This window comes from Nasonia vitripennis, chromosome 5 (assembly GCF_009193385.2).
Source record: "Nasonia vitripennis strain AsymCx chromosome 5, Nvit_psr_1.1, whole genome shotgun sequence".
Lineage (NCBI taxonomy): Eukaryota > Metazoa > Arthropoda > Insecta > Hymenoptera > Pteromalidae > Nasonia > Nasonia vitripennis.
The window spans coordinates 12,390,586-12,414,394 of NC_045761.1; the positions used below are offsets into that span (position 1 = coordinate 12,390,586).

General features: G+C 47.9%; 1 protein-coding gene across 2 annotated transcripts; it reads right to left on the reverse strand.

Annotated features, from left to right (window-relative positions):
- Nucleotides 1–682: 682 nt before the first annotated feature.
- Nucleotides 683–22,378, reverse strand: LOC100124283 (acid sphingomyelinase-like phosphodiesterase 3b). Of its 2 annotated transcripts, none has more exons than XM_016981368.2 (10): nucleotides 22,100–22,378; nucleotides 11,707–11,839; nucleotides 11,497–11,565; nucleotides 9,936–10,113; nucleotides 9,001–9,206; nucleotides 8,691–8,917; nucleotides 6,494–6,674; nucleotides 6,302–6,411; nucleotides 5,894–6,069; nucleotides 683–4,497 (listed from the first exon to the last, which is right to left on the reverse strand). In XM_016981368.2, exons 2-10 carry the CDS (start codon nucleotides 11,762–11,764, stop codon nucleotides 4,257–4,259), a joined length of 1,446 nt encoding a protein of 481 aa, XP_016836857.1. In that variant the 5' UTR covers nucleotides 11,765–11,839; nucleotides 22,100–22,378; the 3' UTR covers nucleotides 683–4,256. The 2 variants fall into 2 exon arrangements, with proteins under 2 accessions (XP_016836857.1, XP_003424621.1); XM_003424573.4 differs by having other exon boundaries at nucleotides 11,707–11,844.
- Between the last annotated feature and the right edge of the window lie 1,431 nt (nucleotides 22,379–23,809).

Consider the following 23,809-nt stretch of genomic DNA (forward strand, 5'->3'; position numbering starts at 1 on the left):
CTGCATATGCGCTGACGATCGTCCGTATTCGCGGCTCGCCGCTAACTGCTGCTGCTGTATACAGCGAAGCCCTCTCGCTCCAGTCGGCGGCGTATAATAAACCGCCTCGCGATTTCGTCCAGTTGCACTCGGAGAGCACACGCATGAGCGCCCGGCGCTTATCCGGGTTATACGCGCTCGCAAGCTCGATCCATCTTTACTGTGCGATGTGTCTTGCTCTTTAGCGTTATTTTTACATCGAGCGAAAAATAAAGCGCTATAAGCGTAAGACGTTGTTAGCTGGCTGTAGCGAATTTTCGCGGCGAAATAATTCCAGCAATTAGCCAAGGCCAAGGGGCGTGTAATCCAGCTAGCTTCATCCCTCCCGTGGCTCTTCAGGCCCTTCGCGCACACTGTGCTGTTTCTCTCTCACTCGAATCCGCGGAGCCGCAAATGCCCTCTTAATATTATAACGGACGATTCAGCTGTGCCTCCGCAGCTCTCTCGGCTCTGGATTAATTCGCGCCTGGCCCGCTAATTGCATGGACAATTAGATTAATTCGCTGTAATAACGCGCGGAATTATTCGCTCTGTGTACGCTATGCTCTGCTGCTTCCGATGCACTTTTTTTCTTACGATACGATTATTGGACGCAGGTGCAGCTCGGGACTGTTTCGGATAGGGAAATGAAAGCCACACTCGGTTACAAACAAATTACTCTCTTTATTGAGAAATACTGCATGATGATAATCACAAAAAAGTGGTACGAATATAGATATATCATATTCATTTTATACATGTATATAACGATTCTTTCTTGCGCTCGCATAATTCGCACTCCCGCCTCGACTCGCTCTCTACATATCGCGCGTCGCTTCGTTTTCTTTAGGCTACAATTTCATTCGCCCAACGTAATATATATCATGTATATATAGTATCGTCCATTCGCGGCGCAATATTTTCGTACGTTGCGATCGTCATCTCTGCGACGCGAGTCGAGTTGCTCTCGGCTCGCGAAATTTACACACGTATATAGCTATAGGCTATAAGGATATCGCGCGACAACACATTATTATTATTATCATATATCGAAAAACGCTGCGCTTCTCTGTATACGTGTATGTGTGTTCGTGTGTCTGTGTGTATGCAGGATAGACCGCTCTTTTCAATACGCCATATCCGGCGAGTGTCGATAACGAAATAACAATTTCAGAAACGATTCGCGCGCCGGCACCTAATTTCGTCTCACGTCCTGCACTTGGACGCACAATGTCTTTCTTTCTCCGCCTTCGAAACCCCGGGAAGTCGAGATGCTCGAGGAGAACCGAGGGATGAACAATATGGAATGTCTAATATGTATCACTGAGAGAAAAGAATCCTTGACACAAAGCAGAATTCTTAACTGTTAAGAAAATTGGATTAAAATATGGAGAAATCCAAGCGTCTTAACAGTTAGGTTTTCAGATTTTTGAATTTTCGTATCTTTCTTTCCATCGACGTAAAATAACTAAAACTTTATAATTACTTGTTTTCACTTCTTATTATCATTTAGTATCGCTCTGAGACTATTCGATGTTGAAAGATTCTTTGTTTTTGCAAAATATATTGCATATATGAAACTATCACAAAAGTATTTATGCATACAGAATCTTCGACTTCATCGAATAAGCCCTACGATATTTCAAATGTTGTGCATCAATATGCTTCACGCGTGAAATAGTATACGCACACGTTTCGACGCCAATCGCTCAAAAATTCCTAAATCCTTAATAGTTAAGAATTCTTCTCTTACTATGAAGAAATTTTCGTTTGCAACAAATACATGAAAAATAAGATGTGGTTAAGTTGCGAATCCTTTGCGACAAGCATTCTTTTCTCTCAGTGTACAACACCGAAAAAGGGATAGGGAGACAATTTTTCTCGTTTTTATCTTGTTTTTCTGCTCAATTTCCATCTCGCTGGAATTCGAACAGTGCCTGCAGATATCGCGCGAGATGGAATTCATTCGACGATAACTGTTATTCCGGCTATGCGCAGCCAATTCCCTTTGGCGCGTTCGAAGCTGCGTTCTTTTTTTTGTGCTAATACGGAGCGAAAAATTTTCTCCGCGCGCGCATACTCGGCATTCGACGGAGTAAGCGTGTAATGGGTTATGGGATTTTTATTTATAGCCCGGCGTATGCGTTAACGCGATGAATAATGAGGGATTCTAATGCTTAAATTGCAGCGTTTAATAATTGCGAAATTCAACGGATCAACGTACAGTGCTTTTCTTTTAACAATACAATACGAAACAGTCTTCTAAAATATCCTGCAAACTTGAACGGAACGCGATCGATCGTCAAATCAATAATAATATAATATATGCGCTACTACTCCGAAATACAAAAGTCTCTCTCGCGCTCTGGAATTCGATCCCCCGTATAACGCGTATAATCGCGAGAGATGGCCGTTAACGAAATCGTTAATTTTTATCGCGCAATTTCCTCCCGACTAAAGAGGAAGCGATCCCCCGCCATCTCACGCGTATATATAATTAAAAGAGTATGGGGCGAAAGCGCAATGAAATTTCTCTCGATATAACACGTGAAAACGCAATAACAGCGCGCGAGATCGATATCATTAATGAAAACGGCAATAATACCGCGCGCGGCTTTATATCCGCCAACGCGAGCGCGGATCACCGGACAGATTGTTATACGGCTCGAATGTGTACATCGAAAATCTTCCGGCGGTGCTCCAAACACACCAGGGCAGTGTAAGCGAGAGGAGAGAGCTAGAACACGCGCCTGCGCCGTCTTCATAATGAAGTTGAGTGCGCGGAAGAGAGTGCCAAGTGGGTAAAACGTTTTTTTCCTCTCTTTCTCTCTTTTTTTTGTGAATGGAGCTGCTCGCAGCCAAGCCGCGGTGCTACGGGCGAAAATAAAGGGGACGCTGCGCTGCAGCTTTAATTGGCCGAATAAAAGGGCATGAAAAAGAGGCTGCGGGGAGAAGAGTGGGATTTCTCTCTCCCTCGGATTTCTGGGAAAACGCTCGGTGTACGTGTAATTTTTTTTATCGCTTGAATCAAACCTAGGAAATTTGCTTTCTGTTCGGGATTACGTTACCTGTGTACCGCGACTGACCGTCCGTTGATGCTCGTGGACTACATCGACGCGCTGTACTACACTCTCGCAGACACATACACCTTAGCTATTGTACAACGATGCCGTGGAATAATATCCACCTCTATACTTACGGACTATTACAAGTTTGCGCGGGTGATACATGAAGATGCGAACGTTTCTCCCCATATACCTATCCTCCTCTTTTCACCTCATTCTTACGATAAATGCATGTACGTAATTTACATACACACAACACGACGCGCGCGAATTCCCTTCGGAGCTGAAAAACTTAACGGAATTCCGCGCGCTTTGGCTTTGTCGGGCAGTCGCGGCTGTGCAGTGGCGTTTGAATTCCGAACTCGTACATACTTCGATCGCTCCTTTTTTTGCGCGCGCGCAGAACCAGTCCTATTGACGACGTGTACCCCCTTGTTTGGCTCGATTTTCGTTACTTTGCGCCCGCGATCACGTATACGCGCTTTATTCCCTCCTCTTTTCGCTCTCGGGCGAATTTTCCTGTTTGTCCTCGCGCGCGCGTGACTCTCTTTCAACGAAGTGGACCGATGGTTTTTTGAGTGGGGAAAAAATCTTTGCGGGCGATTTTTTTATTTTCAGAAGCTCTATATTTCCACGCGCCAGTATTTCGCGCCGAAAAATGTGGGCGTCTCGTGTACGGAATACGTGTGTGAAATATCGATGGAAGCAAAAAGAAGAATTGAATGGATCGCAAAATTGTTGAGCTTTCGTTTGATAAAAAAAAAAAAAAAAAAGAATGAAAAACTCGCGCAGTCTCTCAAACCGCGTTTAAAGGAAAGACACTCGCTCGGCGCGCGCAATATCTTTACTCTCTATCCGCTTTCGGGAAGTTTGATACTTAAAAACAGATATATCCGCGGCGCCGCTCGGAGCTTTTAACCCCGTAAACGATTGCGAGTTTTAAAAACGTACATAATTCTCGCTCTGCGCGCGCGGCGGGGCTTGGAAAGATCCGCCGAGTAGATTATACCCGCCGAGTTTGCTCGGGTAGAGTATTTTTCCCCCAAGCCGATTCCACGCGCACATCGGCGCACGAGAGAACACACGGGATATGTCTCGTAAAGTATGTATGCGTACAACATCAGTCAGTCGGTGTCTCGATGCTCACTCGAGTGTGCAGCGCAGCTCTGGTCCCTACCGGGCTAGCAGGAGAAGCGCCGGCAGCAGGAGGCCCATCAGTCTCGGTCCGAGAGCACTGGACGCAGCCGCGGCCAGAGCGTAGGCGTAGGAGGAGACGCAGTTGCTGTAGGCTCGCTGCGTGAGCCGCGTCACCTTGCAGTAGTGCTGCAGTGCGCAGAGCCCGTTCAGCGCGCCGCCGCAGCCCCAGATCTCCTCCACCTCTCGGGGTAGCGCTACCCTGTTGGCGCCGTAGTACCTGTGTGCAGAAACAGACGAGATTCGACTTTGACTTTTACCTCGATTCTCGATTACTTACTCGCTAAGCTCGACCTCTTATTCCGCGCTTTTAATGAGGTGCTGCTCGCTCTCTCTCTCTCAAAGGAAAATTCGTCCGCGTAATATACAACTGCGAGCGAGATATTCGTTCGCGGAACGTGTAGGTATATCGGCGCGGTACGGGCTAAACAAAGTTTGCACACCAGTTATATCCTCGGCTCTTTTCTCAGCCCTTGAAGCCGCAGCGTGCATCTCTCGACCTACTATAGCCCGACTAAGCTCGGCTCTTTCCTTTTATCGCGTCTTTTATATTCCCTCTACTCTTTCCCAGCTTTTTCGGCACAGCTGAGTGCAGAGAATTTCTAAAGGTATTCTCGGCGACCGAGTAATTATTTGAACACCCTTAGCGCCGGCGACGACGACGACGAACACTAGACTCCTTGGCTGCTCTGGACTAACGTCGTTAACTATGCGCAATTGTGGCCGAGCTCGAGGAATTACGCGCGCTACGTCTCTCTCTCTCTCGCTCTCTTTCTTTCTCCGGAGGAGACCGATGAAAATTGGATGCTGCTCTTTTTACAAGGCTGGAAGGATTCCATTAATTCGCCGATGAGATGAGCCGAGCTCGATGCTTCTTTCGTTTCCCGTAATGTCGGGAAGCTTTTTAAAAATTCTTTTTCGTTCGAAGCGCAGAAAACGCTCAAAGTAAATTCGCGAATCTAATACGCAGCTCTCGCGCAGGGTAAACATAATACGAAAAAAGGAAGAGAGAGCCGTACGCTCCGCTCTTTTGCCCACGCGGCGGTCCGGGATGAAGCTAACATTTTTATAGAGAAAGCTCCTTGTTGTGCTTTCATCTCCCGCGGAAGCTTGGGGGAAAAATCATAGATTTCGTTATACCGTTAATAGAATATTGCGCGAGCTGCTTATTTTTCCCCCCAAGAAATCGATTCTCGCTCGGTGATTCGAAGGCCTTATTTAGAGCGCGCGAATCAACTTTCCGCGAGACACGCAATATGCGCCTGAGAGAAGAAAGATCCGTCAGCCGTGCGCAGTATATGGAGCGCGAGGGCGAAAGAGAGGATAATGGCGGCGGGCGATTATCCTTCGACGAGCCGTCTTAACACTTAATAACCGCGTCGCCTATATATATATATATATATATATATATATATATACACATACAAACAGCTCGCTCGCTCGCTATGCGCTAATCGGCTATCCTCTATGCCGTGTTCAGCCGCGCGAGTAGTTGGCGCGGAAAAAAGCGAGGAAGGAAGAGCCGAGAGCGAAAAAAGGAAAAATAGGAGGGAAGCTTGCATGCTCGGAGCTCGTTGCACTAGTATGGCATGCATGTATATAGGTATATAGCTTACCTGACGAACTTATTGTCGCTGGACTGCGTGAATCGATCGGCGAGGTCGTGAAGGCTCAGAGCCGTTATTTCGCTGAGCTCGTAATAATCCCGAAGGTTGTATTCCAGGCGCCAATTGGCCCGTTTGCCCGAATTGGCTTCCGGCAAGTTCAGATAGTACTGGGCGTAATCCAGTACCTGTAGACACGTATACGACGCGCGTTCGCACGTGCGTTAGAAAGTGCCTGCAGTGCTCACTACCATATACTATAATGCTCTGACGCGCTATTATCGTGTTTAGCGGGAAAAGCCATTTTGAATTTCACGGAAAGCTCGTCTCGATGCGATTCGAAACGTTTTCCGCGGGTGTTCCGCATCGAGACGGAGCTTTCGAAAGAGATTCGAAGAAAAAAAGCACGAAAGTATTTACCTGCCCGGTGTCGTTGTCGAATTTGTAGAGCCTCAGACCGGGATTATTCGGGCCACCGGCTCTGTATGGCGTGACGCTCGGCGCCACCATTACCCAGGATACCGGCTCACCTGCGAATCACAATCCGAGCGATTCCTCGCGTTGTAGAAGTGCTATCGAAAAATCATTGGAATATATCAGTGCAAAGCTCACCGTTATCGCTGTAGATGAGCCTGAAGGTGTCCGAGTGCCAGTGCCCGAAGAACTGTCCGCGAATCATGTCCGAGTACTGGCGCACCGTCTGCAGGTAGCGGGTGTTGTGCTCCTCGGCGAGGACGCCGCTGCCGCTCTCTCGGTCGTCGATTCCCGGCGGAGTGTGGCCCACTATGTAGACCTGCGAGAGCACGAATCAAACGATTTTTTTACTCGATTTTCCCGTCCAAATGTTAAACAACGCGCGTGTACAGACACTCAATTATTGAACCGAAAGCCTTTTAGCAACGACAGAATCGATCACGGACCTGGAAAAAATCGGTCTGAAAAATATATAGGTTTGCTTTTTAACTCGCGCGGCATTTTTATTTTCACAAACGTTTCCGCGGCGTATCCTGTTCTTGCCCGCTGCATCGATGCAGCGCAGCGCAGTTGCTCTTTGACGTCTGGGCTATGCATCAGCGATCAATCAACGCCAAAGTGTCGATATCCTGCGAGCGCGCACAGAAGCGATATATAACCCAAAATAGAATTTCCTTGTTAGAATATTGTTGGAAATTAATTAGCGAGCACCGCATATATTCGATTCGACTGTGCACAACACACAGCGCTAATTACTACATATTATTACTATTGCTAGCTCGGGCTACGCAGCGAGTCGTGATTGAAAGCTTCGGGAATACAAGCGGCAGCGTATAGCATTATACGATCCGACCTCGATAAAACAAACGCGCAATATTCCTAAAACGTAATGCGAACGCGCTTTTAATCGATCGGCTGCGCACACGCGGTGCAATGACCGAAACGACGACGCAGCTCCTCTTATTTATTCCACAGCGCGCAGGTACGAGCGTAGCGGCGGCATCGAAGCCTCCTCTCCCCGGCGGCATTAACATTTACCAACGCACTCTCTGCTGCGACGCAAAGATAGCTCAAGCTCTGGAGCTTACTCTCTCTCTCTCTCTCTCTCTCTCTCTCTCTCTCTCTCTCTCTCTCTCTCTCTCTCTCTCTCTCTCTCTCTGCACTCGAGACTATACTGCGCCATTTCACCCACTCTCACCCGGCAATATCATTTGCTCTAACAAATCGCCGACATTATCCCCGGCGAGCTTTTTTTTCTCTCCGGCTGCCGCTGCAAGCTCTCTCTCTCTCTCTCTCTAATTATCAAAGGAGCGCCGGTTTTCATGGCGGCGAAAAAGGAGCGAGAAAAAGCGCGAAACGACTCGGAATTTTTATTCGATAACTCGCGTAGCTATGCGCGCAGAGAAGCGACGGTTCGATACATGCAAAAACGTGTCTTGATGCGCCTGCCGGCAGACTGCACGTGTGACAGACAATGGGATCGCTGATTGGTCACTTTTCACGAGTGCGCGCGCGGAAACTGCTATACAGTCATTTTGTAATTCCATTATGTCCTTTCTATCGCGCTGATTTCGCCGACTCGGCTGTTTTCCATTTTATCCACCAGCGCGTCCAGCATCAGCCTCATTTCTTTGGCCTGCTTCTCTCGTTTACGCGAGCTTCCACGTAGCCGGCATTTTTTCCGACGGCGCTTTGCCTCTTACTATACAGGCGCACAAAAGCTACTACGGAACTTCTTAAATTTCTCTCCCTTTTTCGGAGATAAACGTAATAAACGATTTTTCAGTATACAGTCCCCAACGTCACGTCAAAGCACCACTGCTATTACGTGATCAATCGGATAATTCCGCATTCCCTCTCTCGCGACTGCGCGCAATGGTGTACACGTACACGGACACGGATGCATAATACACGCAGAAGTGCGGCGATACACACACACACACACACGCACCCGGCAAATTTGCATAAATACACAGACACTTGCGCTCGCGGCGAATGTTCACTGCAAGCACAACTTTGCGTGGACTGCCGGCTCAGAAAGCACCAGCTCTCGACGCACACACGCACGTATGTACATACGTCATGCGCACACGCGCTCCGAGCCATCGGGGCCCTCTCATATCGTATGCGGCACTTCTGTCCCTCGCTCGGCCGGCCGTCCTTTATATCTGGCCCGATACTAAACTATACTCTATTGTTCTGCGCGTGCTCGTGTCCGTGCATGCGAATGCGCTTGCGCGCAGCCCCGATACACGCGTGATTGCGAGCTTTTGTTTTTAATTGCGAGGCTTGACGCTTGCTTGCCGCTCGTTCGATTTTTTATGCGAAAACTCACCGTCTTGTCCTCCTTGCGGGCCTTGTCGAGGACCATTCGGAACCAGCTCCACTGGCCGTCAGGGTCGGTAGCGGTGGTAACGGCGGCCGCGGCGTGAGCTGCCGCGCTGCTCGTCGCTCGCTGAGTCGGCACCCGGTTGTCCATCGAATCCGCCGACAGCCACAGGTTCGTGTTCAGCGCTATGATCTGGTAGTTCTTCGAGCGCTGCTCTATCGTGTAGTAGCCGTCTGCGAAATTTCGTTATTTTTTCACATTCACGTTATAACGACTATGCAGCAGTATACTGTAGAGCCGCGAGACGCGTGCTTACGCTTGGCGAAGGTGGTGATGGCCTCGCCGGGCAGCCACTTGCCCCAGAGCTGAGCGACAGCCGAGAGCGGCAGCCCCAAGTCCTCGTGGCCCAAGACCGGGAAGACGAACTGGCTCGTGAACGTGTGCGACAGCAGGTCCGTGATGTTTTTCAGGTACTGCAGCCGCGACTCCTCCGTCATGCTCTCCGAGCGCTTCACCGTGTCTCTGCAACGACGAAGCGAAATATTTTTCTCCGACTCCGAATCTGCGCTTTTTGTTCTCCAAACCGCGGCTCTCATTTCTGTATACACACGGCCGCTATTGTTTATTTCGAACTGGCTTTTTGTCGCCTCGGCGTCCCGAGTTTTCGGGGTTTATATTTTTTCTGTCCTGCTTCTCGCTGTTGCGTGTTTAAATAACGATAGTGGGCGCGCGGCGAGATTTCGGGCGTATTTTTACGCTCTTTTTTTAGGATTCGCAATTGTTCGATGTAAAGAGAAAAGCAGTGCGGTGAAGCTTTGCGTTTATGTTATTCGGCGTTCGGTAATGCGTTTGCGAGTATAGCTTTAGGGGTGAAAATATTATGACTATTCTATTGCGATGAAAAAAAAGAGAACGAATCCGAACTCTGTGTCGCTTGCAGAAATTCCGTAGAAAAAAAAATGATGAATTCAACTCTCTGATTCGGGTAAATACTCGGTAAAATGATATCTCGTTTATCCAGTTGTTTGCAACCGCAGAACTACTTTGAAAAATAAGAATTTTGCAGCGTTTCGAATGACGCCTTAATCCGAAATGTTTTTCCAAATTGGCAATCACGCTATATCCACGACGCGATATTCTCCCGAGCAGGCCATATCGGCTCCAATCGATTGAGATTGCGTTCGCCCACGACGGCCTACCATAGGCTCGCGAGTGTGTACACAGACAGTCGAGGAAGAGGAGGCAGCTTACCCAGTCCAGAGCACAAACTCGATGCCTTCGATCTGTTTGGACTTCATGGCCTTGGCCGCCGACTCGACCAGAGCCCAGGGCGAGTCGCAGTTGTAGTGCCCGTAGACCCCGGCGCTCGGCATCTTATCCGTCAGCCTCATGTGGCCTATGTCCGCGTTCGACGGCGTACTCCAGCATTCTGCGAGCAGCGCGAGGCAAACGAGTATATATGAATGGTTTTATAAAATGTCACGCAGAATTAACGAAACATCCTTCTATATCGATTACGAGTGAGGTATCGGTTATCGAAGACGGACTGTACGGCGCATCAAAGATTAAAAACGCGATTGAATTATTAACGAAAAAGTCGACATCTTTTCATTGAATAATGTACTTGAGTTATAAAATGCATTAAAAATTATCGTGATTGAAAATACGGACAATAGCAAGTCTCCTACAATAATTTTACCCCTATACTTCACACGAATTATGAAATATCGATCAGCTCCTATTTTGTCCCAGAACAACACGAGGCGAAAAAACGGGCGACTCCCCGGGCGCTGACCCGAGGGGATTAAACTGGCCAACTCGGCCGTTGTTCACTTGGCGCGCCAACTTATTAACTAATGCATTCGAATTTCATTGGAAGTTTCGCGCGGGCATCCGGCTTTTCCCTCCCCAAACTCCATGCCAAGTTTCTCCAGCTCTCCGATATTGTGCGCCATGCTCGTATATCCGTCCCGGCCAATGGATATTCCGTGGCCTTTTACCCGCGAGAAGCGTAATTTCGTTTTCAGCCTTATTTACGCGGCGCTGCAGCCGAAACGGATTTCAAGCGCGAAAAGCTGTGTTTCACCGGGGGGAAAAAAAAACAAAATAACTCGACGCACCGCTAACAACCATTTTTCCAGTCGATTTAATTGAATCCGCGAGTTTGTACGCTAGACTGCAATTAAAGCGGGATTATTTTTCTCCGAAGAGATTTACAACGATTTGGCCTCTCCCCCGCCTATACTTCCAGAGAGCTACTCTCGCGCGCTCTAAATTGCAGGTCCTCTCGTAATTGTCGGTGTTACGCCGGCAGCTGCTACGGATACGTACCTATATACTTCTCTCGCCGGGTAAATGATACGCTCGTTCGAAAAAGCCTATGGCTACATGCGAAACGAAAATTTAAACATCCGTGTATTAATTCACAAGATTCGCAGTGGAGATTTACGAGAGAATTTCACTTATACAGCACGCGCTATATAAGCTCTCCTCTCGACGTCGAGGCCATTTTTCTTTCAGCCCGCGCGTTATACACATAGATTCCACGGCGTAGAGCATACGCGACGGCGCGCGCGAATCTTCTTTCGACTATTACTTTCGGATCGAAGTTTTCGGAGGTCGACGACACCGCGTAACCCCGCGCGCTCGCGAGCTCTAGTTTCGAACTTCCGCTGCGAATATTAAATGAAAGTTTTGAATGATTATTTTTGAATCTGAATCACGATCTTTCGCAGGAGATAATAGCCGTGACGACTTCATCCTGCGCGCTGCCATGTGTATGAACTAATTCTCGTGTAGGATATATACTCACTTCCGTCGCCGTTGCCCTGGATGGAATAGTTCGGATCGTAGTGGATGTCGCTGATGTGCCAAAAATTGACTGAAACACGGAATCGCCGGCTTGAATAATCGATTATATCACGCGAGCGCAGGCGGCGGCGCCGCTCGCGCTATTACTCTACTCCTCTGCAGTCTATGCTTATATATGTATATAGGCGCAGGTATATGCATTCTCACTTGCCTTCCTTGCCGTGCACCGTGCAGAGCCACGACAGCAGCATCACGTAGTCACGCATCATCCTGTCGCCGTGTTGTGCTGTCTCCCGCCGTCTGCGCCGCCTTCGCCTCGGCTGCTGATTTTCGCGGCTAGACTCCTGCTCTGCGGGATTCATGAAACACAGAGAAAGAGGCATAACGCGACACTTAAGTATATGCTCGAATATATTTTCTCGGCTCATCGAATTACGCATTGATTGAATTCATTGTTCGTTTGTTTATTCAACTCGAAATACTGCAGCGTTTAGCAGAACGTGCACTCGATCGATTGATTAATAAAAAATAAGCGGTGCTCCTCGTGATATATTTATAGAGTTTCGAAATGGGACGGGAAATTTCCATGACTGACGTAATTGTCACTCACTTCTTTGAAGTCTCCCGTGTATATCGCGAGCTCACAGCAAGTTTATTTTCGCGAATTGAAAATCGCGCCCTTTCACAGAACGAGCATAGCAGCAAGCTATCCATAGCCATCGGAAAAATGTCGGTAAAACGTCAAACTCGCTGTTCTACGAATGATGAGAAAACGCGCGAAGACCATGAGTATAGCTCTAAAACGCTATGTAATCACTTTAGGGAATCGAACATGGATTCAAAGTTTCAATTTTATAATTGATGCTTTGCAACTCGCTTAGCGTTGAGCTGTTCCACGAGATATAAAACATTAGTTTTTGAGAAAGCTTTATAATAGATCATTTTCATTCTATGAAGGTATCATGTTATGGTTGATCCATTATTGGCAGACACATTTTCAATAGTTACATTCGAATTACTCTACTTAAAAATAAATAAAATAAATTCTTGCCCAAATGTTGATTAAAGATGCATTTCGCAGTAAAAATGCATTCGTTTTAATTGAAACAAATGGAGAGAAAACAACATTTTCGTGTTACTTGTCTCAGGCATGTCAGTTTAAAATATAACGTTACAATAAATTTTAAATAAATGCGCATCTAATTGCGCTCAATTCACTTCACAAAGGATAATGAATAAAACATTTTTCAAACAAAAAGAAAAACAAATCACCGATCTCATCATCTCTCCTTCTTCCTAATACTTTAAAAGATAATTAGGTATACGAATTCAATTTCAAAAAAGCTCTATAAATCGCTACGATCGATCGGAAATAATTTCACGATGGCGTTTCTCCACGCCTCCGCGCCAAAACGCAAGCCCTCAAATCGCATCGCCCTTCCATCGATTCCATTTTTATTTCGGAAAAGCACAGCGCCCCGAATATAGCATTATTGCAATTTTCAGCGCGGTACATTAAGCCTGCTGCAGCATCAGTGTAAATATGGACTGCTGGAGAAGGCAAGCTTCCGTATACCGATACGTATGTGCATAACGAAATCAGACAACTCGCTCAGCCCGACCTACTTCCATTGAGCTATAGAGGCACCAGTTTACACACACACACACACACACACACACACACACACACACACATATATATATATATATATATATATATATATATATATATATATTTGAGTTTCGAACGAGGCTCCGCGCGACTGTCGAAACATCATCACAATACGAGCTTGAAAGGCCGAAAGAAGCGCGCGTCATCGTCAGCAGAAGTCGAAAAGACTCCCCCGGCGCGCAGTGTATAACTGCTATGGGCTTATAGGTAATAACGGCTCGGGCGCGCATGCAGCTCTCCCTCGGCGTAATTATCCAGCGTATAACGAGGACACAATGCCTAATAGCGCGGCGCACAAAATAGAGACGTCGGTGGCCAAAGCCAGCGCTGTGCTGCTGCTGCTTCCCCCATTACGAGTTATATGCAGAGCGCGTTGTTGTATCGCGAGTCTCGGGGCTGCACAAAGAGCTTGCAGTATCTGTATGTATAGTGCCGGTAGGCATGCTTATTGTTTGGGTCCGCGCGCCTCTCTGCAGCCGCAAGAGAGAGAGAGAGAGAGAGAGAGAGAGGCGATGAAACGTACATACTCGGGGCGCGCGCGCTTGGATGAAAGAAAAGCAGCATCCAGTGTATAGGGGCAGAGAAAGAAGTAGCTGCTGCTGCAATATAAGCTGCGAGCGAGCGCGCGGGTACAAAGAAGCGCTGCATTATGCGCAGTGTGTCTTCTCTGTCGCGCGAGGCATCGATGATCTCATTTTCTCTCCCGCGCCTTTTATCGAGACTTTAATTGAGCTCGCACACGCGTTGGATCCGTCCCCGATGAAATATCCATTAGTAGGAGAGCGAGAATCGATGCCACCGAAGGAAAAGAGCCGGAAGGAAGGTGAGAGAGTGAGGTGGCTGAGAGTGCAAGAAGATTCGATCGGTCCCTACGGGCGAGTTTGTTTCGTCTAGTCGGCGCACTGCTATCGTTATCGGACGCTGTTCTACGAATACGTACACACTGTATATATAACTCGACTCCGTCGGGGAGAAACTATTAAACCCAAATAGATTGCATACGCGCGCGTGCAGTGCGCTGCCGGACGAGCTATGGACTGTGTATGCTCGAAAGAACGGAGAGCTTGCGATAGTGCACTACTGCGATATTGCGCGCGGAGCTTTTTGTTCGCTTCCTCATTATAGCTTTTGATTTACGCTGCAGTGTGTGTTATATATATATATATATATATATATATATATATATACAATGGGAGAAGTTAAAATTATCATTCGCGACGGGGCAGAAAATTTCACTTAGACTCCCGGCGAAAGTTTCAAGGCGCGCGCGATTTGAAATTCCGAGACGCTATCGCGCGGATGATTAAAAAAATTTCCCGCCACTCTATCTCTCTTGGTTTCAATTATAACCGCTTGAGAAGTTGATCAATCTACCGAGTCTAGGGAGAAAATAATCATCGACGCGCGCGACGCACACGTATGAAAAAAAAGCTAAAAGTTAAATCGCAAACTCTCTCTCTCTCTCTCTCTCTCTCTCTCTCTCTCTCTCTCTCGCGACCTTAATTCGAATTAGCCTCTAAATTCGCAAACTCGCTTTTACCTGCAGCTCTCAGCAGCAGCGCTGCATGCGCGCGAGAGGAAAAAAAAGCTCGCAGCACACGCACTCGAGCCTTGTTGTCCCGTTTTCGTGCGTCGCGTGAGAGAAGCGGGTCGAGTGAATTGTCGTCGGGATGCTTTATTTTCGGCTCGCTGCCTAGCTCTTCCGCAGCCACTCGTATGATTTCAATTTTAAAACGCAGTTTATACATCAGCGGCGCCGCACTTCTCTCTCTGCTCGTCGGTATAATTGCCGTCGCGATATTCTAGAACACGTACGCTCGCGTTATATGTGCGTTTCATTTTCATAATACTCGCGCGGATGTACGGGAAAATGGAAGAGGAAAATAATGCGTGCGCATGTGCGAGCGTATATGACAGTCGCGGAAATTCGATATCGGCATAAGGAAGCGGGAATATTGAACTTGTTAAAATTCGATGAGTAGAAATAGCTACTCCCGCGCGCGGTGAAGTGTGTTTGTGAAAAATGCATGATGTTTGCCCTCCGCCTCTGTACATCTATCTCTCGGTTGGCGTGTTTGGATAGCGGAGAAAATGAAGAAAACTTGGCTACTCTCGCGATATCGGATTTTCGCGAGCTGCTCTCGTTTTCCGTTAATGGTATTTATAGACTTATATATAGAGTACAGCGCAGTGGCGGCGGCTGTCCGTCGGGGTGAAGCTCGAAATTCAATGAAACAATCAATCGGAAATCTTTTTAGAAGCGCGAGAAAACATTTAGCCGGCGGCGATCACGTCGTTTCCGATTATTATCTAATTACCAAAAGCCGTCATTCTCAATTATATGTTCGCCCCGGCGGAAAGTCGGCGGAAGAAATTACTTCTCTGCACTTGTGGGTTCGATTCGCTTTAGGCTACGCGAAGCACTGAAACTGTGCGCGACGAAGATCGAGTTGCCTCAAGTCTCGTCGGAGAACGAACTGTACGAGTATAATGAGTTTTGAAGTGCGCGCATTGTAAGTGCCGCAATAAGGCAGCGTGCTAATTAAATATGTCGGCTATATAGGGCTATCGATTTTCTTTTGTTCCTGCTGCACGTCGGCGGCTCTCCCAACTATTCGATACAATAGCTGCGGCGCGACTCTTTATAATATATCTATGTCCATCGATTGTAATGCAAATCGTTACGAGGACGACACTGAAATTAGAATAATATATATTCCATCTAGTCGATTATGTACGCGTTCTAAATAGAACGAGTTGAATATATATGTATATAGCTTGTACGAGTAGAGAAGGAATGTAATTGTCCGCCGCGAGGTTCATTGTAGTCGCGTTTTTGTTCGTCCATCTCGAGATACAGAGCGTCAAGTGCTTGTACAAGACGGAGAAAGACACACACACAGACACAGGCTCTTTCCATTTCCATCCTCTGTGCGCAGAGTATTTTTATTGATTTTAAAGCACTGAATAATTGCGTTAAAAAAAATCATGGAGAAAAGGAACTGAAAAATGCATAATACACGTTATAAAATTTCTATTTAAATCTCAAACATTCCACAAAAATTAAATACGCTTCTATGAATACGTAATTTTCACCAGACTTTGACACGCATAAATTTTTCAAAGCAAAAAGCCAGGAAGGATTTTTCAATTAGGTCTAAGTAATTATTAATATTGCACATTTACTCGCAGCTCGGAAATTGTTCGTGAAATCAAATCAAAAGCGTAACAACAACTTCAATTTGAGCGTTACATTATAGTATTGGAAATAAACGCTTGCGTGAAAAGCTTTTATCGAAAACGCGAAACCTTATAGAGTAGTTGCTCGAGGAAGCTCAGATTCAAACTTTCCGACGAAGCAAATGGATCCCACTAAAGTCGAGTGCAAAACAAAGACTTAATTTCCTCTCGTCCGATCGCGCGAGTCAAGATTTTCGTCGATCTCCTTCCTACCTCAAACCCACTGCATGTAACGAGCTCGTAAACACGCGCGCGCGACGGTATTCATCCGGGATTTTTCGCGCTTCATTCGTCTCAATTTCCTCCGAGGCGTTGTGTGCGGGGCGCATGAAGACATCGAGCACGCGAATGGCTCCGACGAGATAGTAGTCCCGACGGCTAATTTATCGCCCGGCCACATCTAAGCCGCTCGCGAGAACTGAAAACGTCCAGGTACCATACGCCGAGTGGTCCGAGTATAATGACGAAATTCCTATACACGCCTGTCGTCGTATTCCCAAGCTGCGCACTCGTTTCCGTCTCTAATACTCCTTCTCTCTCGTCAAGTTTATTAGTCATCGCAAGCTCCACTCGATATACGAGAGGAGAGCTTGCGAGCGGAGTGTAGCTATATATAACGCGTTTGCCAGCCAGCTCGTATAAGGTTACAAGGCAGCTCGCGAGCCGGCGGCAAATCGCTCGTAAAGGCAGGACAGCGTAAATGAAAACTGCGCTCTCTCTCTCTCTCTCTCTCTCTCTCTCTCTCTCTCTCTCTCGTGCGCTCGCGCGTGCCCGAGTGCAAAGCCTCGCGGATGCCCGCTCGGACACGGCGCTCTGTCGGTAGTTTTGATCTCGATGAAACGAACACGAGACTGCAGGCTCGAAATTAAACTTTGCCGGCTTTAATTAGTGGACCGTGATTGTCGGACGAGGCGAAGAGCTTTTTCCTATTTCCGCAGCTTTTTCGGCTCGCGTTTCATCGACGCCGTATGCGCGTATTTTGCCAATGAGGAATGGCAGACTCTTCTGCGAGAGATTTTTCATTTATGAATATACGCAGCCTGGACGGAAAATATTTTTGCCTCGAATGAAACCGTATTAATTTCGTAAAAATGCAGTATTTTATTTTTATTTTTCGGTACCCGCCGCGAGGATATGGAATATCCGCTAGATGCGTGTTTTACTTTTATTAATAAACTCCATTCCTGGTGGGTTTACCTGGTTTTTAAAATCTCTACGGTTCTCCCTTTCCATCAGCCAAAGATGTTTTCTTTTTATTATTTTTAAAAAATAAATCAATAGGGCTTTGGAGCAGATCGGTAAAAGTCTAATAAGAATAAGTTCGATTGGAGAAAATTTCGCAGGCTTGAAAAATAGAATTGCTTGGAGAAGCAAAATCGAACGCGCGTTACGAAATTGTCAAAATTTACTGTATATCGACTTCCCAACCAACCAGCTGGATCCGTAGCTTCCATCGCTTTGTTGATGCTTATTTAGCAAACGTACACAAGAACGAGAGAGAATAACAGCGAAGCAATGTTCAAAGCAATGTTCGCTCTGTGTGCACAAAAGCATTCGAGCGAAGGACTGAAAACATCGCCTCTCGCGACCACCGCGAGTGATCTGATCCAATTAAATCCTTCCGGGCGACTTATCCCGAGTGCTCAGCTCTCCTCCACTCAAGCGGCTTCTTAATAAAGAAAGCAGCGACTAGTGTCAATCTGAATAAAGCTCTCGTTATCCGCCCGCGGCAGAACGAAGCTACAGACCGCGGCGCGCGAATCGATCCAGTATAATAACAATAAAGTACGAGCCGGTATGCCGCACGAAAGCATATAAGATATCGGTCAACGATTACGAGAAAACAACTTGTCCCGATACAGAATTGCCGCTCGAAAATGATCGGGAACAAAGGCAATTTGCCACCAGCTCCTGACATTTAATTAAGCGATATAAGCCGGCCCGGGCTGTACATACTTCGATAATTCATTTTACAAAGTGCGCCGTATATGTGCGCGGAGAAGAGGGGGCAAACAAGCGCCGCCTCGGGCTGACTTATGGCCGGTGCGCCGCGCTGCTCTCGGGGGCTCATTAATCTTGCCGCGTGGACCGTAAAGCCCCGTGTACTCTCTACCCCCTTTTCGCGGACAAACTGTCGATACTGTATGCCGCGGAGAGAGAGTGTGTGCCGCTCGCGTCCAAGAAATGACCCTTTCGGGACAGAGAGAGAGAGAGAGAGAGAGAGAGCTGACCGAGTGCGGACTCCTGACTGCGGCGGACCGACATTTTTTACGCCCCGACAAGGCGGACTCGCTTCTATGACATATATTGATTTTTATACCTAGCGCGGGATTTCGATGCGCTCGGCTGAACGTTTTCTGTGCGGCTCTATTATTGGCTCTGTGTAATTCTGAATAAGTGATGTAATATTCGCTAAGAGGCTGTATAAAACGTGTGATATCAAAAATTATCACTATGACGGGATCGAGAATCCCTTATTGGCCACAGACACTGTTATTCGACGAATTTTTAGAAAACCCAATTCAAAGCATCCATTATTTACGGCCGAGAATATTGCAGTCGGAAATTCGATTAAAATGATTGCAAAGAGCTTTGTCAAAAAGCTCGGAATCGCGATTTTAACGTAGTTGGCCGCTCGATTCCGCGCGCGCGCAATAACAAATTTATATATAAACTCGCCGAATAAGTACCCGGATGCAATTTTGAAAGCGGAATCGTGATGTCGGGAAAATATTAACGTTACGCGAAGCATGACGAGCTACAGTGACGGGAGAATTTGAGTGCGCAACGACGGCGAACATGCACTTTGTTACTGCAAATCCGACAGTTAAAGGACTTGGAAATCAAGCCGATATGTTGCTTTTCTGCGTTACACGACGTGTGCGCCGGTGCGCTTCGTCTGAATGATTTACCTCGTCGTATGCCGATGCTCTGCTGATCATGCTTTGTGTATTTATGCTCTCTGAATTCGAACCAGCGCGATAACAACTTATTAAAATACGTTTCCAGTGCTCCGCACGATGAATAGTACATTGCGCGGATTTCTGCTTGTTTATTTTATTTTCAGTTATTGAGTTTTGGAGTTTAAATAAACAATGCACAATGAGACCCATGCACTGTGGAAATACAATTTGATTGCGAGAGCATTTTTAACGAGTTCTTATCGAGTATTATTTTTAGAAACTTTGAAACTCGGTGACTGGTCCAAACATTTAAAAAATTAAGAGAGTATTAGCCCTGTTGAAAATATATACCTCGATATCCAGGTGGATTTTCCATGTGGATAATCTATATGGATTCATGTGGATTCCATGTGGATATTCCATATGGATCTATATGAAATCCACATGAATCCGTATAAATTATCCACATGGAAAATCCACCTGGATATCCAGGTATATATTTTCAACAGGGAGACTTCGCGAATCGTGGCAACTTCTAAATTGTGTTAGACTTTTTGTCCGCAGATTGTCTACAATGTGTTATACCAGAAAGCATCGATTATTTTGATAAACGTAATATGCTAGCTCGATATTGCTCCTGGCGAAAACTAGCACGTCTCGAATCACCAATGTAGACGAAACACAATTAGTCTCTACTGTGAAAGAACTGAAAGGTCCCATCTTAATAATGAAATACGCTACTCTTAATTCGCAGAGAGCGACGGTACTAAGCCTACGAAGCTACATAGCTATGCAGATACAATTAAATTAATTCAAGCATATCAGTCGTTAATCCCACTTGCGCGAGACGTCGGCTGCAATTTATTAAATCTCTCCATTAGTCCGGCGCCGTCTCGGCTTATCGCACTCGCTCTCGGAAAAAGAACACGGGGATGAAGAAGCTCCGGATTACGATATAAGCTATATGTATCCGCGACGAGGTCAGCCGCTTCCATCCGGTCCATCGAGCTTCGATCCGAAGAATCGACCTGATCCCCGCGAGATGTGGGGTGAGGAGAGAGAGAGAGAGAGAGAGAGAGAGAGAGAGAGAGAGAGAGAGAGAGAGAGAGAAAGAGAGAGCATCGGTAAAAAACAAAGGGCCAACTAGTGGATACATCCTAAGAGGCTTACATCAGCGTTGCCGAGGCAGAGAGGAGGGGGGGGGGGGGGGGTAAAAGTACTCGTCGGCGGGAAGTTTTGCTTGCTCGGCCGCTCTGGCTAATGATACGCGACGGAGGGATCGATTAAGCTGCTTTATGGCCGAATGCTAAACGGCTGAGCGCTCTCCGCGTGGGACCAAGTTTTCCCTGTTAATCTTACTTCGTTACTGCATCAGCGGCTCCGGGAGAGAAAGATTCCGTGGGTGTACGCGCGGTATATAGACGCCTCTTCGGGAGTACCGCTAGTCCCGGAGGAGCTGAGAGGCATCTCGATAGATGGAGGGGGGGGGGTAGAGATAGAGAGCATAGCGGAGAAAAGGAAGTAACGAACTGTCTGGCGATAAAGTCGTTAGTAAATCAGGACCTGGGGTCGGGAGCGGAATGCGAGATCGGATTAGGATTCGCTGGCACGTTCGTTCGTTCCTTCGTTTGCTCGCGTTATGTGTGTCGCTCGGCTTATATGTGCGCCAATTTCTCGTCTCGCTGGCTAGATCCAGCCACAGGTATACATCCCCGGAGCTTGGCAGCGATACACCTCGCCGGGTAAACTAACGGTTAAGTGGTAAGAGTCTCGATTGATCAGCCAACGCGACTGCGCCTCTGTTATAATCGCGTTATAGCTTGAAGGAACTACGGCCTAATGTATAACAAACTACGCATTCAATAACCGCGCGCGTTAATCTCTCGTGTGATATTCATTCCCGGCGTCGAAAATTAATCCGCGGCCACAGGGCCAACTACGCCAATTCCAAGCCAATGAAAAAGCATCCCGCCCCCGTTGATCATCGGCTATACATATAGCGACTGATTAATCGCGCGCAGCGGCAAGTTTAAGAGCATCGATTGGCCCGTTAAAAGTGCAGCGCACACGGCGGGAATATAGGTCCATTGCGGCAGCGGTCGGGCCGTAAACTCTCCTCGACGCTGCCGCCGCCGCCGAGTGCACTCGGTTAATCGAGTGCTCGAATCGAACTCGCGTGCGCGGCTCGCGCTCTTCTTCGGCCAACATAACGGAATCCACTCGGGCTGAGAGGAGTACAAACTTCAGCACCGCGACGACGAATCTATTTAGCGAGCAGTGTGTGCAGTGCAGCAGTCGCGAAAGGGTGACGATTTTTATTTTGTCGTTCGTCGTGTTAACGAGAAGGGAAAATAATCCTGCGAGCGGGGATGACCCGGCGGCAATTGCAAGCGTCGAAGCCCCGGAGATAAATTAACGCGCAGCGCGAGCGGGAGGGTTAAATCATCCTCATTATTCAGCGCCTCTCGCAGCGTGTGGATATAGCGCGCGCACGGATACAGCCGCGAGTCGGGAGAAAGAGCCAGGCGTGAAACGCGCCGCTCGCTCGCTGCACACTCAATAGACCACTCCCCACTGTGTAGTCGCTACTAGCGCGACGCCGCAAGCCTTTCATGCACGGGAGCTTGCAGCAGCCTCGCGCTGCGTAAAAAGCGCATTATGCAGCGCGAGTCGAGGGCGCACAATGGAGAACCGGCGAGAAAGAGTAGTGCTCGTTCCGATCGTACACACACACACACACACACACCCATACAGAGCGATAGATAGAGTGAGAAGAAGCGCTCGTATACCTATGACGAGCTGCGACGCGCCGGCGTGAGCTGCAGGGAGGCTGCAGCAGGAGAGCTTGCGCGAAGCATCCAGGAGGAAGCTCCTCGGGCCTCGGCCCCGAGACACTCACTGCGGTCGTGCACTGTTTTTCTTTTTTTTTCTCCTGATTGCGCCGGCACTAAACACACACGGGGTATATATACTGTTCGAGACTATCGAGTCGATCTATCTCCCGACGTATATAAGACGGAACGAGGGGGCGAGAAGGAAGCGCGCGCGACGGCGGCCGGAGAGGAACTGACCCGCTCACGCGTCTCTCCCCTTTACCTGCTCGCGAGTCCCCCTCTACCCGCGCGCGACGGACTATAGCGGGGGCTGGCTCGTTGGCGGCTGCGCCCTTTACTCGCGATCCTCCCCCGCGCGTATCGCGCAGCTATAGGTATCTCGAGCGAGCGAGCTAGTACTGCTCCGACCACCCGGAAAGTTTGTAACGAGGAATTTCTTTCTCTCTCTCTCTCTCTCTCTCTATCTCTCTCTCTCTCTCGCTTTGTCTCTCGCTCGGTGCCTTTTTCTCTCGTCTGTCGAATGCTCAATTTTCCCCTGCTTTTTCCCCGAGTACACTCTTTGCTGCAGCCTCTAGCTTTTTTCGAGACGAGAAAGCCCCTCTCGCTCGATTGGTTTTCTACATTTTACCGAATATAGCCCGCGTCGATGATCGCGAGAGCGGCGATTTGTCTTTCGGGGATTAGCGCTTATCGGGCCGATTCTGATTATTCCGCTGTAATCCACCGGAGCCGGCTCGAAAATAAATCAGTAGGTGCCCGCGCGTCGATAACGAGCTTGCAACGCGACGCTGCCTTTGTAAAACGAGCCGTACGCTCGTTCTTCGAATTTCCCTCATTTTATTCGTCCTGAAAAAGTCATCGCGGTCACTCGAGACTCGATTCAATTATGCTCGTCTTCGCGTCCTATTATAAGCGTATATGCGCCTCTAAACGTTTAGCCAGACTGTCTGTCATGAAGCTTTAACTCGCGCCTCCCGATCTATTATTCTCGTATGCGCTTTCGTCCAGACCACGAGTCATGCCGAATACATAGGACGTGTGCGCGTTATACGAGCTGTTGTACAGAGGGCAGACGCACTTTCTAGTCTCGCTCCAGTGCAGAACGCCCTCCGATTGATTATTCCGATGTTTTCGTCCTGGTAATGCTTCCTGCAGCGGCGACGAATCGACAAGAGAGAGCAAGTACATAAGCGTGCGGCAATGCGAGCGAGCAGCAGAGAGGGAGTGTACGACGAGGCCGCAGCTGTGGCGCCGCCACCTCTCGATCGATTTTCCCTCCTTCGCGCGCGCGAGCGCGCTTTTTCTTTCGCAACACCAGCAGCAGCAGCCGGGGCTCAGCGTCTCGACAATAGAACGGCAGGATCAGAGCGAGAGCTTCCAGCGGCGCTGTTTTTTCCCTCCCGAGGTGTTAGCTTGTTTTCAGCTCTTACGTATACATATACCTATGGCGCCAAGCGCGCGAGTTATTTATCAGGCTTCCCGGGCTCTTCATTAATCAACAATTCGTCTCTCGCGCGGGGCTTCGATTCGCGATATCGCCTCGGCGCGTTTTTTATCTTTCTCGCCTCTCTTTCGGCAGGATTCTCAGCCGAAACGATGAAAATTCAACTCGCTCTTCTTCGGCCCGCTTCTCTACTTTGACTAACGCTTCGTCGTAGTGGTGTA

Bases quoted from the DNA above. Each gene is read 5' to 3' on its own strand.
- LOC100124283 (XM_016981368.2), bottom strand. From the start codon at position 11,764: ATGATGCGTGACTACGTGATGCTGCTGTCGTGGCTCTGCACGGTGCAC. The intron at 10,114-11,496 runs GTGAGTATATAT...CGCTGCTCGCAG, and splicing joins CCAGGGCAACGGCGACGGAA to AATGCTGGAGTACGCCGTCG. The intron at 6,412-6,493 runs GTGAGCTTTGCA...TGTGATTCGCAG, and splicing joins GCTCATCTACAGCGATAACG to GTGAGCCGGTATCCTGGGTA.